Raw genomic sequence first — 19172 nt, forward strand, 5'->3', positions numbered from 1 at the left:
CTTTTTTTATTTAAATATCCACTTACGGCTTGATTGTTGTTATTTTTGCAGAGCTATGATGGCATTTCTTACGACAATCACCGGAATAATACATAATGATTTAGAGAAGGTTGTAGCTTATTCAACTTGCAGTCAATTAAGTTATATCATTTTTACTTGTGACATTTCTATCTATTCGGTTAGCGTCTTTCAATGAATCATGCTTTTTTTAAAGCATTACTATTCATGTGTGTAGATTCAATAATTCATGCCATGTCGGACGAGAAAAATATGCAGAAGATGGGGGCTTGCCTCCTCGCTCCCTTGTATGAATATATAAACGTTCAGACAACTTATCTCTTCTAATTAGATTTTCTTTTTCAACAGGATTTTATTTTAAAGATGCGGGTTTCATTAATGAAAAGAAAAACAGAGACCCGCCATCTGCTAGCATCGTAGCTTTCCATCGATTAAGTATATATTATATTTATTTTATTGGGGTTGTTTTATGAATATATAATCGTTCATTCAATTAATTTATTCTATATAATGTAAATATACACTATATTTGAATAGATATATATATATATATATATATATATATATATATATATATATATATATATAATATACAGATAATATACAAAATTTATATACTTTATACCTATTTTATAAATTAATTGATTGAAATATTTATGGCCTTGATTATTTCTTTCTTTCTTTCTCTTTTGGTGGATTAGAGCAATAAGTTTATGGAGCCTTCCCTAAGCAGCCCTCTAAAATGCAGCTCTTTATCCTATTTTAATTTAAAATCCATAGATAACTCCTCAAAATTTCAAATTACATGTATCAAGGATTCCCTTTAACAAGTCTTGCATTTTAAATTAAATCAGATAAATATAATGTGCTTGTATAAAGATAAAATAAAAGGGAAAATATTAGTTATACATTAATTATTTCTTATATGTTGTTTGGTTTTATGTATTTAAAATAGTAGGCATTGTATAAAAATATTTATTTATAAAAGTATCCTCCACAATAATGGTGGAAAAGATGTAAAAGTGTTGTTATGATTTAGCTAATTATGTTACTAGTCTAATTAGTTAGTTAGTTAGTCTATTCAATTAATTAGTTAGAATAGTTAGTCAGCTAAATTCTGTTATTGTTAATAAATTGGCAGCTCATTAGTTAGTTAGATATTTTGATTCCTTTTTGTATAAATACATTGTCTCCTCATAATAAAAATCAGTTGGTTGATTCTCTCCATATTCTTTTTTTCCCTGATTTCTCTTTACTGCATTCATGGATGATCAGCCATGGTTATGAGCTGATTTTGACATAGTATCAGAGCACGAGGTATCTCGATTCATCTTTGCCTTTGTGCTTTTTTTTTCGATCTCATTATGCTTCTGTATTGCTTCTTTGATATACGTCTCAGAATTGTTAGCTAGATTGAGTTCTAGATCTGTTTCGTTTCAATTCCTTTTTGTTGTGTTTCATCACTGGGTCAAATCATACTCTGTGTATTTCTTTGATCTAAGTTTACTATGGCGATTGAGAGTGGTTCCCCTTCGACTGAGAATTCTGTGAGTAACAATGGTGTTAACAGTAATGATATCGGTTCTCCACTGTATATGCATCCTTCGGATAATCCAGGTGCTTCGTTGGTTCAAACTCCTTTTGATAGAGTAGGTTATAGATCATGAAGACACAACGTTCTTAGAGTTTTGTCAGTTAAGAACAAGCTGGGTTTCATCAATGGTGATTGTAAGAGGCCCGATCTAGGAACACCACAGTTTCGTCAATGGGAAAAGTGTGATGATATGGTTATTTCCTGAATTCTTAATTCTCTAGCTAACGAAATTGCAGAAAGTGTAGAATATGTTTTTGATTCATGTGAGTTGTGGAAAGAATTGGAAGACCGATATGATCAGACTAATGGTGCAAAGTTATATCAAGTTCAGCGTGAAATCAATGAATTATCACAAGGAACTTTGGACATTACTACCTACTACACTAGGATGAAAAAACTATGGGAAGAATTGAGCACATTACACATCAAAACTCAATGCAATTGTAGTTGCACTTGTGGAGCTAAGGATAATATGTTCAAAGTGGAGCAGGATAGAAGGTTGATACAGTTTTTTATGGGGTTGAATGAGGTCTATATTGTAGTTCGAGGGAATATCCTCATGATGAACCCATTACCTTCCATGGCACAAACTTTTTCTTTGTTAGTACAAGATGAGAAACAAAGAGAAATTAAACCCAGTGCTCAAATGTTCATGGAATCTGCATCTTTGAATGCAAGCAGTTCAGGGAAGAAAGGCATGAAGTCTGCTGCTTTCAATACAAATGGTTCAGGAAGAGCAGGTTCTTCTAGGTCACTAAGACCAAATCATTTTCCTACAGGGAACACCAATACTAATTTCCAGACTAACTACTCTCAGACCAGTTCCTATAGTGGTAACATGCCTCGTATGATATGTGATTATTGCAAGAGGCCTAGACACATTAGGAAAAAATGCTACAAACTACATGGTTATCCACAGACAAACAACAATCCACCGGGGAACAATTATCAGAATTTCAACCAAAATGGGTACAAGGACAACAATCAAAATTCTAGATTCAACAGAAGAAAAAGCCTTATAGCTGATGTTCATGGCTGTTCAGGAGAGGAGAATAATGAAGGAGCTCATACAGACACAGGTCATCAACCAACAAAAGAACAATATGTTCAATTTGTGGAGTTGTTGCAACAGTTCCAAACTGAGAAGGATAATGCTAAGCATATGGACAATGGTAGTGTGAATTTTGCAAGTATGATAACATGTACTTCTTCAATTATTTTCGAGAAATTGTCTTGCAGATGTTCCCACAGTAAAACTGACTCTTGGATCCTTGACTCATGATTCTCTCACCATATGACCTTTGACCTAACATTTCTAACAAACATTACCTACCTTCCATGCCCCTTGTTAGTTTCTTTACCAAATGGTTATAAGGTGAAAGTTATGAAAATTGGTAGTGTGATACTTGCACCAGACATTGTTTTACATGAAGTGTTGTATGTGCCCTCATTTAAGTATAATTTTATTTCCATTCATTGCCTTTCAAAATCCATGCCTAAAAGTGCTGTGTATTTTTCTGAATCTTCATACATTCTGTAGGCCCCTTCAATGAAGAGGCCTCTGGTGATTGGTGAAGCAAAGGATGGGCTTTATTTTTTGTGTTCTAAATGTTTGATGAAGCCTGTTCATTCTGGTGCTGCTTCTGTTGCTTCCAACTCCGATTACTTGTCAAGACAAGATGTTTTCAATTCTAAACTTGTATTTTTTCCTATTCACTCATGTAAACACAATACACAGCCTTATGTTTGTCCTTCACTCAATAAAACTCCGATATTTCTACTTTTTTTATGACTCATACCTGCAATGATGTGAATGTGTTGTGGCATAATAGACTTGGACATGTACCCTTTGTAAATATGAAGGAAATTAAGCCTATACCTGAGAGTTTTTCTGCAAAACAACACTTCCTTTGTAATATATGTCCAATGGCAAGACAGGAAAAAATGCCATTTCATCATAGTACCCACATTTCTACCAAAATATTTCAATTGTTACACATAGACCTATGGGGTCCCTACCACATGATGACACATGATAAACATATATACTTTATCACTATTGTTGATGACTATAGTAGATGTACATGAACCCAATTATTGACATGTAAGAGTAACACCTTAGCAGTCATCAAAAGTTTCTTATGCATGATTGAGAACAAATTCAATACCTGTGTTCAGACCATAAGAACTGACAATGGACTTGAGTTTGTGAATACAGAAACATCAACCTTCTTTAAGGGAAAATGAATTATACATGAGAGAACCTGTCCTTACACACCCCAACAAAATGGGTTGGTAGAAAGAAAGCACAAGTATTTGTTGGAAACTGCCAGAGCCCTTCTTTTCCAATCCAAGTTACCTCTCAAGTATTGGGATGAGTGTGTGTTGTGTGCCACATACATCATTAATAGACTTCATACCTCCCATGTAAAGGGTAAATTCCCATATGAGTTGTTATATGACACCAAACCAACATACTCACACATGAAATCCTTTAGTTGTTTATGCTATCCTACTTTTCCAAAAACCCATAGGGACAAATTCCAAGCAAGGACCACACCCCATATCTTCATAGGCTACCCCTTTGGGACAAAATGTTACAAAGTTCTAAGTCTGGCCACAAGAAAAATACATATCTCTAGGGATGTAGTCTTTAAAGAAACTATTTTTCCTTTTGTTGTTTTACCTGATGTATTTTCTTTTCCTTCAGTCTTGCATTCTGTGCCTTTCATAGACACTTTGCATGATAATATTGCCTTACAATTTGTACAACATGTGGAAAATAATGTAGTTGGTGCAAGTAACAGTCCACTCCACAAATCACCAATAATACAACCAGTTTATCACCTAATAATGTAGCACCTCCCACCTCTCATTCTCCTAATTCTGTCCAACAATCTGAACCTATAATTCCCAAAAAAACCACCTAGATCACATAGATTGCCTGCATACCTACATGATTATGTTTTGCCTAACAATATAACAAATCAATTACAGAACTCACATATTTCCCTCAACATTGTATTCTCAAAACACCAACATATACCATCTGAGATCTTGGCATTTGAGAGTCAGACATTTGTGAAGAATATCAGTAATGATAATGAACCTTTTTCATATGAAGAAGCTGCTATAAACCCTGCCTGGTAGCAGACTATGACACAAGAATTTGAAGCATTACACACAAATCATACTTGAGATCTTATTAGTTTACCTAGTGGCAAGAATGTCATAGGATGTATATGCGTGTATAAAGTGAAGCATAAAGCTGATGGAACTATTAAGAGATTCAAAGCAAGACTTGTAGTGAAAGGTTATACTCAAGAATCTGGGATTCATTATACAGAGACTTTTTCACCAGTAATCAAGATGACAATTGTGAAGGCTTTGCTAGCTATAACTGTAAAAAAGGGCTGAGATATATTCCAACTTGATGTGATCAATGCCTTTCTTCATGGAGATTTTCATGAAGAGGTGTATATGGAGGTTCCCCTAAGCTTAGCAATGCAAAGCCAGGCAAAGGCGTATTCAGGATTTCGGCTAGATGGGTGCACGATTACGAAAAAATGTATCTTAAATATAAATTTGATCGATTTGACTTTTAGTTCGTAATATGAACTATTAAAGTTTAAAAATTACAGGTCCAAAATATATAATACTACTAGTTTTAAATTTTAATATACACATTTGATTTAATTATATAAAAACATTACACTGCTAAATTTTTTAGGAATTCTCAATGTAACACACTTGAAAATTTTGAAAGAATAAAGGAAAAAAACAAAAGAAAAATTAGTTGAAACGACAAAAGTGTAACTAATAACCACTTGGAAAAGTGTTACTCAAAGAGACAAGATAGATATAAGATTTAAATTTCTATCTCTCACTTAGAGAAGTGCACTCAATCATCATCACATTATTATATGATACTTTGAACATGGGTTCACACATCTATATTTAAATATTTTTAAAAAAATATAGCAATACTATATATGATCTAGAGAGGGGAGCATGGGTTCACGTGAACCCACGACACCCCCTCTAGATATGCCTCTGAAGCCAGGGATGGTATGCAGATTAAACAAGTCTCTATATGGCCTGAACCAAGCCAACATGCAGTGGTATGCCAAGCTGACTGAAGCCTTATATTCAAAAGGGTACACACACTCATTGAATAACTATTCCTTGTTCTATAAGAAATCTGAGGCTTCTACCAATTTTGTTGTTGTTTATGTAAATGATGTGATCTTAACTGGAACAAATATTTCGGAAATCAATGAACTCAAGGCATTCCTTTATGATAAGTTCAAAATTAAGGATTTAGGCAAGCTACACTATTTCCTTGGAATTGAGGTACTCTATAAAGATGAAAGACTTATCATCTCTCAGAGGAAGTTTGTCCTTGAAATGTTGAAAGATTACAGGATTGCAAACATGAGTAGCTGTTCATCTCCACTTGATCCTGCATTCAAACTCCAAGCAAAGGAAATGACTCCTCTAACAGAACTATTTTTCTACAGAAAACTTATTGGAAAGCTGAATTTCTTGACCAATACTAGGATGGACATATCATACAACGTACAACATCTCAGCCAGTTCATGCAAGATCCTAGAGAGCCACATTTGCAAGCAGCATTTCATCTACAGAGATATCTCAAAGCAGACCCCACACTGGGAATCTTTATGTCCAAAGATCAGTCTTACAATGTCAAAGCTTATTATGACTCTAACTGGGCTGCATGTCCTGATACCAAGAAGTCAGTAAGTGGCTATATTGTGTTATTGGGTAACAATCCACTAAGCTGGAAGTCTAAGAAACAAGAGACCATATCTTTGTCCTCAGCAGAGGCAGCGTATAGAGCTCTAAGGAAAGTTGCAGGAGAATTAGTTTGGCTCAGCAGATTACTCACAGAACTTACATTGTTATTACCAACACCTATAGAAGTATATTGTGATAGCCAATCAGCCCTTTATATAACTCGAAATCCAGTATTTCATGAATGCATTAAGCATATTGAAGTAGATTGTCACTTTGTAAGGAATTTGCTTCAGACAGGTTTCATCTCATTGCATCACATAAGTTCTGATAATCAACTGACAGATATACTAACTAAGACTTTGACTGGAATCAAGCATTCTGCAACATTGAACAAGTTGTCTGTGTTCTCTACACCTCCAACTTGAGCGGGGTGTTATGATTTAGCTAATTATGTTACTAGTCTAATTAGTTAGTTAGTTATTCTATTCAATTAATTAGTTAGAATAGTTAGTCAGCTGAATTATGTTATTGTTGGTAAATTGACAACTCATTAGTTAGTTAGATATTTTGATTCCTTTTTGTATAAATACATTGTCTCCTCATAATAAAAATCAGTTGGTTGATTCTCTCCATACTCTTTTCTTTCCTGATTTCTCTTTACTGCATTCATGGATGATCAATCATGGTTATGAGCTGATTTTGACAAGTGTTTTTAAGGGAAAATTATGTCTTTAACCATACTAATGCGTGTATTAATTTATTTGCATTACTAATACACATTAAATCTTGGTATTAGTAATACATTCCTTAATACGCAATAAAGTGCATAACTATAGTCAATGCATATGGATGGCAATGGGGCGCAGCCGCCCCACATCCCACCTGCCCCGCATAACCTTAAACCCCCGCCCCACATACCCATTGTCATCCCTAATTATGCAAACATTAGTTATACATAACATAAAAAAGTACCAAATAAGAGATTATTAATACATAAAATTAACGCATACATTAATACACTCAACCAAACGACTCCATGTGTTTTTTTGACACTCATATCTTTTCAAAATATAAATAATCATATTTATTAGGATCACCCGGGCAGTGAGATTTCACAATATCACCCGCTGGGTCAAGCTAACGTGTCAAATTCCCATTGGTCAATATCCTGACCCGACCCGGCCCGATACAACCATCATCTGTTCTTCTTCTCAACCATTTTCCAAATCGCAGTTTTCTTCTCCATTGTTCCTTTCAATCTCCATCACTGTAAACCTCAAAAGCAGCTCAAAATCACAGTGTTCCATCACAGAGGGAAAGTCACACTGTAGGAAAAATGACAGAGGCAATGATAAGGAAGAAAGCCGGAATGGCTAGCGTGAAAGACATGCCCTTATTGCAAGACGGTCCACCACCAGGCGGTTTTGCACCGGTTCGATTCGCTCGCCGGATCCCTAACACTGGTCCAAGTGCTATGGCTATTTTCCTTACTGCTTTTGGTGTTTTCTCTTGGGGTATGTACCAAGTCGGCGTAGGAAATAAGAAGCGAAGGTATGAATCGAGTTTTTTTAGTTTGTGAGAAGAAAATTAATTTGGGTGTGTTTATTTTGGTTTGATTTGATCTGGGTATGTGTTGATTTTTTGTTGTTTCTGAAAAAGTTGGTTCCGTTTTTTTTGGGATGATGTGGGTGATAGCTAATTGTGATTCCTGGTAAACCCTAAAATGTTACTGAATTTGTGTGCTTTGGTTGAGTTGAGCTGATTAAGAATTCGAGCTTCTTGCTCTTTTTCTTTTAGTTAATTTGATGAAGGTAGGTGAAGTTTGACACTTCATCTGAATTGGCAAGTGGAATTAGATTGAAGAAAAGGTTTTTAAAACGTGTGGATTCTGATTCTGATGTAAGGTTGTGATTCATGATGAGCATACGCCCGAGTTTTGAGTTTAAGAATGGAAAGTGGTAGACTTGAAACCAGTCCTTGAGCAAGGGTGTTGATCTCTGGTGATGAGTGTAAACTTCAGAAGAAATGTGATGACTCTGTGAAAAAGTATATCTTGAGTAGGTTATTTTTACGTGTTAGTACAAATTGGTCTTGGTTTATTACTTTCTATTAAGATATGCGTCCATCATTGACAATCTTGTCATTTGTTGACTTGAAGCAAGTGTTTGCTACTTTAAGAAGTTGTTTCTTTGCACCTATGGACGTCCCATCAGCAGCAGAACTGCTTCAGTTAGAGGAGAACCAGAATGTTTATTTTGCTGGTTGTCTGATTGTGAAATAAAAGCTAGTACCCAATGTGGCATGCTGGCTGTGATTGTTTCTCATACTTCCAAAATCATCGAAATCAGGATCCTTTCACAGTAGATAGAAAAGTTTGCTCCAAATGAAGGGGCATTCTGGATATCCGAACTTCTGAGTTGTTTTCGTTAAGTTCAATAGAATGTATTATCCCCTTAACATATTCCAGTGCTTTTGAAGCTGCTTGAGATGGAAACACCAGTTAACAGATTTGTATCTGGTAAGCAATAATATATCATCAAACTAAATGTATTCCATCCTTTCTATGGGACAGACTCCAGCAATTGTCCTGGTGCTTGCAGTGACTGTAGATCTTATAGATATGAATGAATTTTAATGAAGATTCCTCTGCTAATAGGAAAGCCTTTAAGGTATTGCGTATGTCAGTTTTCATGTTATGGCCCGTTTGAGTTGTGTATCTTCTGAAGAAGAATATTTGGTAAACTGCCTAGAGTAGTCAGAAATCTGATGAATCATCTTTTTGAATGATAGGTTTCCTCGAAAATGGAATTTAAGATGGAGTGAAAGATAATGGAGTTTCTAGTTAGCAGGATATTTAAGCTAGTTGGAGGGCAGACTGTAGATGGGTGGGGACGCATAGTCCCTGGAGTCTTAAACCTGTTGGCCAACCAAAGTCGGAATGGAATCCCACAGGACATTTCTCCGATGTAGGAAAAAAGAAGAAGAAATAGTGCAGGATATTATTTTAAGATCTAGCCAATTGTGACTGTCTTGATGATCTGGTGAACTGTCATCGTGTAGTTATTGCAAACCCTTGGACCTTTGGATGGAGATATTAGGAATGTATAATCCTAAGAGAAGTTTTCATTAACAATAAAAAAAATGAAGTTGTCTTCATTAGTTATCTCTTTCTTATAATTCATTTGGCTACACCATAAAGATTTATCTCGTGGAGATGATAGTGCCTTTAAATTCAATGGCTTGAAAGTGAGGAAAGTCGTCATCAAGAATCCAATGTCCAAAGCCAGAGCTTTACTGATTCTCATGTCCAACCTGAAAGTTTTTCTCACTCATAGAATCCGAACTCAGATCATGTAGAAGAGACTAAGAGAAGGAAGGTGTGAAGACTCAAAACACAGTGCCGCCATAGAGGCTTAGACCAAATAAGTCCTAGAAAAGAGTTTGATGCTAGAATTGGTTAGAGTCACAGCCAAGCAAGTATACTCTTTTCTAGTATGGTTTTATGGCATCCTCGAGTGAAAGACAGAGACAGCTCAGTGCTCAAGGTCTATGAAACTCAGTGATTATGAAAGTATTATTAGGTCCCCAGAATAGCTAGCAAACCAAGACTCCTGAAACTGCCAGTTTTTTTTCATCGGCTTGAAAATTTATTTGTCTGCATTTTTTGGTTTGGGCGTGGGGGTGGGGTGGGAGGATAGGTGTCACCAGTTTACAAATCTTCAACTGTAGAGGGTTGTGATTGTCACCAATAACTATAGTACTAGTGAATCTTCTTATGTGCTCCCCCCTTTTTCTTTCTATACTGTGAGAATCAATTAGTAAATTAATGATCTTAATCTCCTTGAAATACAAAAGATAATCTCTTAGCATAGTGTCGTACTTCCCATGTTAAAGTTAGCTTTTAGCTATGATCAATTTTGCAGTTGATATTCCATCAGAACACATGTAGTTTCTTTCATTCCAAACAACCTGAAAAATGACTGCTGGAATCATTTTCCAGATCTTTTTTGATGGCTTTGTCAACTGTCTAAAAAATGCAGTTGATATAGGCTTACTTGATGGCTGGGGCATGATCCAAAATAAGCCAAAATGGAGAGGGATTAAACTACACAATTTATTTGGAATTCACATTCTTTCTTTTTATATTTGGATAAATCACATATAGTTCAGATATTCCATAAACATGAACATAGAATAACCAGCTGGGGGAATTCTTCTTAGAAATAATTATCAGCTAAGATATTCACATCTCTGGTTAGCCAGAAGTATCAATTGGATCTATGGAATTGGCTTTATCCTGTGTCATATAATAATCTGTGATATTTCCAACAAAGGGATGTTGGTAATTAGTGAAATCACAATGAACAATTCACCTATGATATTGTTAATGATTCAAATCAGCATGCATGTCATTCCTTCTACATGGTTGAAAATGTATTTTGTGTTGCCAGCTTTTTCTCTTTATGTAAACTCATGTTTAAGCATTTATCATATGATTAACTCATAAAAGGATGAAGTTCCACTGCTTGTGGGACTCTGGATGTTGTTTATTTACATTAGTCATCAATTGTTTGGATTGAAGACCTAATATAAATAAATAAAGATGTCTTCACTCTAATAATTTTAAGTTTTGAGATAAGGTAGTCACACAATTCAACTTGGTATTTAGAGCCAAACCTATCCTTGTGTTTAATTACCTAGTGTTAAACTGCCATGTAATTTCATCTATGCTCCAAATGGAGCATGCCCGTGTTAAGCCCCACATGGTTCGGGGGTCTGTGTTCTAATATCTATATATTGTCTTGGTCACTTCTCACCTTACGCATACATTTGTTTGAGGGTGTGGGCTGTTTGTCTTTCTATATGGTAGTGGAGTATTTTCAATTCATGAGCTAACTTTTGGATTTGAAATAGTCCCAAGGTCCATTTCACTTGAGCATAATATCAGGGCGAGATGCATCATTGATGGTGTTTTAACCAATGTTGGATCATCATTTGTTATCCATGCTCTGAAAACTTAGGAGTCAGAGTTCTCTGATATCGGGGTTCTTGGAGGAGCTTGGAGAAGTTGTTTGATCTGAGGACATACCTAAAACTCCCTTCTTATGTTTTGGAATATGTGCACTGGCTGACACCTCCATAGTTCCCAAAACCACCGTCAATCTTAAACTTCTTTAGAAGTTCTGATAATATTCTCATTATGTAGGGTGATAAAGGAAGAAAAATATGCTGCCCGAAGGGCTATCTTGCCCATGCTTCAAGCTGAAGAAGATGAAAGGTGAGCCTTCTTGAATTTGTTTCCATTCCATGCTCCTGTTTATTTATTGTAGTCTGAACTCGTTATAATTTATCCTACTGCTTTTTTTTTTTTTTTTTGCTTATTTAGATTTGTTAAAGAGTGGAAGAAGTATCTTGAAGAAGAGGCGAGAATCATGAAGGATGTTCCCGGTTGGAAAGTTGGTGAAAGTGTTTACAACTCTGGGAAATGGATGCCACCAGCAACTGGAGAGCTTCGTCCTGATGTCTGGTAAGATGCTGGTAAAGCTTCCAGGACATGCAGCACGAAAAACTGGTTCATGTCAGTGGAGTTCATACTTTCCTTTGGATTTCTTTCCTCATTGGAATAAAATTGTATTTGCAAAATCTGTGCGACATGTTTAAGATGATGTTACAGGATTTGCTTTAACGCTATTAGCATTCTCCCTCCTATCTGCATTACGAGTTGGGATTATAAGAGACAATGCAAGTTCATGTTCTCTAATAGTTGATTCAGATCGTTTTAATGAATAGACGTCCTTGTCTCCAATATTTCAATCATCATCTATCTTTTCAAAGTGTTTTATCCAATTACAATATGGAAGTGGCTTTTCCAGTAGCCTCAAACACTAGGAGAAGCCAAATCTTGCAGAAGTTATTGTTGAATGTTTCTGACAAATATTGGGTTATGCTAAAGATTGTTTTCCTAATTATTATCACTTTCCTTAACAGTAAACTGTCGTATTACTAATTTACATAATCCCATGGTGTTTGTATGGTAAACCTATGCCATGCCAGAGGCAAATAACCTCAACGAACACAGAAAGATGGAATGTCTTTTCTCAAAACAAAACAGGAAGATCAATGGAGGTGATTAAATTCCCTAATATTCTTTATAGATACCCAATTTCAAGGCGATGAATAAATGTGGTTATGGATAATTGCAATATCACCAAACACATAAAGACCATTTCTTTAATAAGTGACTTCTAAATGGACGTTAGGACAAAGTATTAGGCAAACATTCACAATCGAATTAATTCATGAACACTGCTAAGCTAAGCCCCTAGCTCATGAACAGTTGTAGAAAGTAGCAACAATTAAAACTTGGAAGACTTATTAGTATCTACAAAATGTACTTTACAAAAGGCCTGGTAGTCTTTCCATTCACAGCCTTACAATTATTCAAACAAACACAAACTCCATCGAAAGACAAAACAAACATTTCCATAGTTTGGCTTCAAAGCACATTGATACTACTACTGCAAAAGTAGTAGAGGCTTAGTGAAATAGAAACAAAGGCCCAGTCCCATCTTTTTTATCAGCATCTGGTATGCTCCTGTAGGTACAGAAGTTGTTAGAGATCTCCCAGCTCCAATCTTCCTTCCTTGTCACATACATCGGCGGCCAACGGTTTATCCTCACATAGTGTGCTCTTATTTTCCCATCTGCAAGCACGCTAGTTACTATGGAGTAGCAAGACTCATGACCACCCCATATCTTGTCATCTGGTTCTGCAGTCTGACTTCCATCTGGAAGGAAATAACGGCGCAGGGGACGTCCTGTTCCATTCCAGTAGGGATCGAGCATTCGCCAATACTCAGGAGCCGCCTAAGGAGTCGTCAACAGAAGTAATATGGGTTGCAGTTATACAAGGATTATGTTTATCTATTTTATCCTATGACGGAAACTAGGGAAAGGAAAAGAGGGAAATATTTTCTCCTTCACTTCCTTTTTTTCACTCTTGTCAAACCAAAAAAAATTCAATGACCTTCTCTTCCTTTCTCTCGTTTCCAATAAAAGATTTATTGATTCAAGAGGCATTAAACTGTGAAGAAATAACAAGCAAAGGCAGCAGCAAGGGTGGTTCAAATAGAACTTACAGGAGACAGAACCAAGCAAACCGTTTTCAATTTGGCAGAAGCTCTATGAAACTGACCAGTGACATCAATAAAACCGGTAAATTTTTGGAAGAACAAAAGGTTGAACATAATGAACAAGAAATAAGGCAAGATATTGTGCATTCTTACCAACCACTTGCAAAGCTACACAAAGTGACTGATCCCTCAAAAAATTTCGGACGTTTTAACTTCAATCGGACAGATTTGAAGTGTTCTCAAGCACGTACAAACTCTACCTACTCAATTTGGTGCGCGCTGCAGCCATGCATGATTTCTATGGGTGGATAATGCCTATTCATGGACTTCAAATTGGTAAGTAAATCAAAGTTAAACTTGGAAAGTAGAAATATGAAATAGGCACTTCAGCTCATACCTCGGTGAAATGGAACTCCCACACATGATCATACAAATCCTCCTTTCTTATTCGCTTCTAAGACATAATATATGAAAAAGTAACGTTAGACAAATCAAAAGAAAAAGGTAACAGATTTTGTATGTGCAAGTGCTAAGGAGAGAGTTCCAATACTCACACGTTTACCATCCATTATGGACAGTGAGTAAACCGCCAACTTCGATAAATCATTGACTTTTGCTATCCGAGGTAAATGTGTTTTGCCTTGCCATAATTCTTCACACTACAAAGAGATGCCAAGAAAGAGATCATTGTTCTGCTTGTAAATAAATGTGCACGTGACTTCATCTATTCATATTTAGCTATTTACTGTTGTTTACTTGCTAGAGCAGGATGGCAGACGATGTCATTTTACAAAGGATGAACTCTGAATTATTAACATGTAGTGAAAGGAGACAACAAATAGTGAGCAAAGGGAACAACAAATACTGAGCAAAACTCACACCTTTATGGAACTGCTGATGACTCCAAGAAAAAGTATTACAATTGTATAGCATATTGTATCCCAAGTTACGATTTTTTTTCTCTTTATTTTCTTCATTAATGGTGTCCGGGTCACATGCACCTTGACTATTCCATAGTGCAGCCTGTCCAACTCACAAGTATAAGTCACCATGGTAGTCCTACCACTATGACTTACGTAGATGGACCCACAAGTGCTGTTATAACTAAAGATTGAAACCTTGGATTTCCACGTTTTTAATGCCAGACCTCAACCTACTTTTTCAACCCCTAGAAAGTATCTTACTTTCCTTTTAGGCTGATTGTTGGCGAGGAGGGGTTCAAACTCCCAACACCGTGGTTGCTCATAGCCGTTAATTTTCTAAGCTTTTAGAAGGCCATACTCCACACTATGGTTCATAGCCATTAATCTTATAGGACGACAAGGTAATCCTACCATCAGGGCTGAAGTAGATGGACTCACATCAAGTATTATAGTAGAGGTTGAAACCTGGGATTTCCACATTGGTAATCCCTTCCTCACCCCAAATTTTCAAATCTCAGAGAAAAGGTACTTCTCTTAGGCGGGTTGTTGATGAGAAGGGGTTCAAACTCCCAACACCGTGGTTCATAGACATTAATCTTCTAAGCTTTCAGAAGGCTGTATTCCACAATCAATTGGTTAGAGTCGTCGAGTGTATTGACATAGTTTTTCTCAACGTCCCAAGATCCCTCTTCCATAGATTCCCTTGAAATGCTAACTGGTTAGTACTCTTTAAGTCCACCACCTAATTAGCAGTTTGTTTGCAAGTCATTTACTTTCAATTCTGTCATTAAGCTTTACATCTAAGACTACTAAGCCTATGGTGGGTGGTCAGTGGTACTCCTGGAATAACCTCACAGTCCTGAAATGTAGTTTCTATCACATCTCTATTTGAGTACGGTTACCTCCACTTTTATAAGTTATTACGTGATAATTTCTCTTTTTTAAAGCATGTGTAAAGGATGAAAATTCCTTTTGAGGTGGTTGATTGTTTAAAGATAACATAGCATAGCTTTTAGCAAAGAGCACGCAATGTGTATTCTTAAAAGGGCTAAACTCCAGATCAAATGAGCAAGAAGATACACAAAGACAATGTGCTTTTTACATAATTTATAGTCTCTAAGGGGAGACGGTAAAATTGAAGAAGATCCAATGTTCTTCATAGGAAAGGAAGATTCAATTTAAGAATAATCCCTGAAGAATATATGTTCCAGTACCTGGTAAAGCAATTAAGAGCAACAAACATAAGAGACAATTGATCTTCAACAATTTATCATCTTCCCAACAAACCAACTAGAAATGTTCATAGAGGACCTGCAAGCAAAAATTGACCCAACAATAATGTAACTGTTAGCAGTTAGCTACTCCTAAACCAACAACAGCAACAACAATAACATACCCAGTGTAATTCCACTTGGGGTCGAGAGTGTAGAGTGTATGCAGACCTTACCCCTATCTTAAGAGGTAGAGAAGTTGTTTCCAATAAAACATTTCAAAGCAGGTTAAAAAAAATAGCGGAGGTGAAGAAACTATAGCAAAATATTACAAAAAGCATGAAAAAACATTTTGAAAAAAAAGGAACAGTAACTAAACAAACAATTCAATAATCGAGTACATGAAAACTACAGGAGTAATAGCACAGCAGGTAAGTGCCCAAGAAATTTCATACTAGCTATTTCCATTACTGTCACGCTAAAGTATTGCATTATTTGTGAGTGTTGTAACATAGTAAAAGTTCTATATACCAATTTTGATAAATAAGTAGTAAAGCATAACAAATTTGCAACTGAGGAGCGATATCAGTAATAAATGCATAAAACGAAGCAGACACAATTGTAGTAACAAAGTATTGACATGAAATGAACCCTAATTTACCAAAATTGAACTTTGACTATTCAACTAGATGAAAGTTCAAACCTTGGAGCTCCAAATCTTATCAGAAGAAGCAATACCCCTCCACCCACAAGATACAAGGAGACACAGTGCCACGCTGCGTGCGTCAAGACAGCTCAAAATCATCAACATAATATCTGACCCAAGAACAACTAATGGATCACTCAACCGACCCATTTCACAAATTCTCCTTTTCTTCTTCCCTTTTTCTGCAAACCCATCTTCCAAGATTCCACTTTTATCATCTTCAACCCCAAAACAGGGCAACCCAGATAACCCATCTTCAACCCCAGAATAGGGCAACCCAGAAAACCCATCTTTGAGTTCTTCAGTACTCCTGGTGTTCTTCTTTGGGTTGTTGTTATGATCAAATTCACAGGTTCTGGTTTCTGTCATTGGAAGTAATCAGTAAAAGGGTGTCCAGAAAATCAAAAATCTTGAGCTGATCACTTCTCAAAGATAAATGTTGATTTTATAAGGCTAAAGGCGGTGGCCGGCGGGGTTTGGGTTTTACCGGGGAGGGAGTTAGTTGTAAAAGAGCGCGCTACTCAAATGTTCTGGTACTCTCTTTTTCTCTTCTTTTTTCTTTTAAACATCGGAGTTGAACAATCAATCTTGAGTTGCACGTCCACCAGATCTAATCAACTTGAAGCTCAATAATCAATCTTGAGTCGCACGTCAATATATTTTAATCAACTTGAGGTGAGGTGTTAGTGTCAAATAAAACGTCATGTACTCAGTACGCTAAAAATATGTCATATCGTGTGTCTGTGTCTATTTTAACTTTGTCCCGTTTTATCCTAGTTCTTCTTTAACCTACTTCTACATCTCCTAAATATGCTATAATCAACCATTCACACATTTTTACTAGTGCATTTGCACATCTATTCTTCAAATGTCTAAACATCTCAACCTCGTTTTTCATCCGTAGGAGGACATTTCTCTCCTAGTATACCCACATCCATTTGATCACATCATCATCTTCTGAACGTGTGAGTTCTTGGTTGGTCAACTCTTTGCCTACTAAAATAATGTACATACAGTTAACCACCACTTTATAAAACTTATCTTTAAGTGTTGATGATATATTCTTATCGCATAATACCTCAAACACGAACCTACATTTACTATTAAATGAAGGAACACATATGATAAATTTCACATACTAAAGGGATTTTTTTAAAAAAAATCTTTTTTCATTTATCTTTCATCAGTAATGTTTTACTTATGCACACTTTTTTAGAAATAAGATAAAAATAATATTCATTGACACAATATACACCTACAAAACGTGTACGTAATATAGGTAAGGAAAACATCAATTCATAATATATTTGCATTAGATATTAATTAAGAAAGTCCACATTTAAAATTAGGTAAAATTATTTGCTAATGAACATCTCTATTTCAAAGTCCTCATTGTAAATTAGCAAAAATCATTTAAGTAAACATTTCTACACTACACTAAATATATTATTTAACGGCAATTAATCATTAACATTTAACAGTAATAGTTTAATTACCGCTAAATATATTTTTTAAACCCAATTACTAGTGACCAGGGGCAGACTCACCCTTAGCCGAGGAATGTCAAGCGACACCTCTCGTCATAAAGTTACATGTATATAGAGGTCAAATTTTGGTTTAATAAATATATAAATACAAGTATTGACACTTCTTGACACAAGTTAAATATTTAGTCTAGTGGTTAAGGCGTTAGAATTTTTTTTTGAGATTATGTGTTAAAGTCCTACAAGGCTCATAATTATATTTTTTATTACAACCATTGACATCCCTTTAATGGTCATCCTAACTATTTTCTTATAGTATTATCTCAAATAGCCCACATTTTAAATTAGCAATAATTATTTAATAAGCATCCCTATCTAATTAAATTGTTCATAGTGCTATCTCAAAGTCCACATTTTAAATTAGCAAAACATATTTAATAAACATTTTCATCTCAATCATCTAACCATGGTACATACCAACTATATAAGTAGAAAAAAAAACTAGTAGAAAACATATACTAATTCACTAGACAAATATATAAAAATTTCACCATGGCCAAAGTTATTTTATATACTTTCACTAGTAGTCATATTAACTAGGGATAAATGTCTGAAAAATACCTCAACTTTGGTTTAATTTGATGTTGCGATACTAAACTTTCATAAGGACCTATTACCTCCCTAGACTATTTAATACCGCATTTTTTACCCCCTGAACTATTTAATAGTGTATTTTAAAGGTATATATGTGCCCACATGGACACATTACAATTTATAATTTTGCATTATTTTTTATGTCCACGTGGGCAAATATATATGTTTAAAATACGGTATTAAATAGTCTAGGGAGGTAATAGGTCCTCATGAAAGTTTAGTATCACAACAGCAAATCCGACCAAAGTTGGGGCATTTTTCAAGCCCTTATCCCTATTAACTATTCTCGTTCAAACCGCAAATTCTCTCCCCCTTACCGCTGGATATACAGTTCACATCCTCGATATGCTTCCAAATAACGATACTGTCTTAAAATTTCGTTGTCAATCTAAAGATGACGATCTTGGAGACCAAACCCTTAACGTAGGTGGTGAATTTAATTTTTCATTCCATTGGCATGCATTTGGTGGTACTGTTTTTTATTGTCACTTTTATTGGGGTCCAAAGCAACAAACATTTGATATTGTTAACTCTGATATTAGCAATGGATGTGAAAGAACAGATATAGTTACAAATCATTATGATTGTTTTTGGATGGTACAAGGTGATGGATTTTATTTTGCAGGTCATAATTCTCCTCCAGCTTATGTTAAAAAACATATTTGGGATTAATAATGATAAGAAAAAGTT

The 19172-nt window shown here is 35.5% G+C and overlaps 2 protein-coding genes across 3 annotated transcripts; one reads left to right on the top strand and one right to left on the bottom strand.

Moving 5' to 3' along the window:
- The first annotated feature begins 7602 nt into the window (after nucleotides 1–7602).
- LOC125808890 (NADH dehydrogenase [ubiquinone] 1 alpha subcomplex subunit 13-B) lies at nucleotides 7603–12188 on the top strand. Its single transcript, XM_049488561.1, has 3 exons — nucleotides 7603–7922; nucleotides 11578–11649; nucleotides 11758–12188. The coding sequence occupies exons 1-3, from the start codon at nucleotides 7708–7710 to the stop codon at nucleotides 11900–11902; spliced, it is 432 nt and encodes a 143-aa protein (XP_049344518.1). The 5' UTR covers nucleotides 7603–7707; the 3' UTR covers nucleotides 11903–12188.
- A 575-nt stretch (nucleotides 12189–12763) lies between these two features.
- LOC125808884 (uncharacterized) lies at nucleotides 12764–16884 on the bottom strand. 2 transcript variants are annotated; one of them, XM_049488555.1, is made up of 4 exons: nucleotides 16342–16884; nucleotides 14059–14163; nucleotides 13902–13955; nucleotides 12764–13238 (listed from the first exon to the last, which is right to left on the bottom strand). In XM_049488555.1, the coding sequence occupies exons 1-4, from the start codon at nucleotides 16711–16713 to the stop codon at nucleotides 12909–12911; spliced, it is 861 nt and encodes a 286-aa protein (XP_049344512.1). In that variant the 5' UTR covers nucleotides 16714–16884; the 3' UTR covers nucleotides 12764–12908. The 2 variants fall into 2 exon arrangements, with proteins under 2 accessions (XP_049344512.1, XP_049344511.1); XM_049488554.1 differs by having other exon boundaries at nucleotides 13902–13958.
- Between the last annotated feature and the right edge of the window lie 2288 nt (nucleotides 16885–19172).

Source organism: Solanum verrucosum, unplaced genomic scaffold (assembly GCF_900185275.1).
Source record: "Solanum verrucosum unplaced genomic scaffold, falcon-dt-bn FXZP01000218.1, whole genome shotgun sequence".
NCBI classification, from domain to species: Eukaryota; Viridiplantae; Streptophyta; class Magnoliopsida; order Solanales; family Solanaceae; genus Solanum; species Solanum verrucosum.

What these genes read in the sequence shown, in the direction of transcription:
- LOC125808890 (XM_049488561.1), top strand. Translation starts at nt 7,708, where the DNA reads ATGACAGAGGCAATGATAAGGAAGAAAGCCGGAATGGCTAGCGTGAAA. An exon ending in GTAGGAAATAAGAAGCGAAG is followed by an intron (nt 7,923 to 11,577) that starts GTATGAATCGAG and finishes CTCATTATGTAG; the next exon opens with GGTGATAAAGGAAGAAAAAT. An exon ending in CAAGCTGAAGAAGATGAAAG is followed by an intron (nt 11,650 to 11,757) that starts GTGAGCCTTCTT and finishes TTGCTTATTTAG; the next exon opens with ATTTGTTAAAGAGTGGAAGA.
- LOC125808884 (XM_049488554.1), bottom strand. Translation starts at nt 16,713, where the DNA reads ATGACAGAAACCAGAACCTGTGAATTTGATCATAACAACAACCCAAAG. An exon ending in CCATAATGGATGGTAAACGT is followed by an intron (nt 13,959 to 14,058) that starts GTGAGTATTGGA and finishes ATTATGTCTTAG; the next exon opens with AAGCGAATAAGAAAGGAGGA. An exon ending in GGGAGTTCCATTTCACCGAG is followed by an intron (nt 13,239 to 13,901) that starts GTATGAGCTGAA and finishes ACGACTCCTTAG; the next exon opens with GCGGCTCCTGAGTATTGGCG.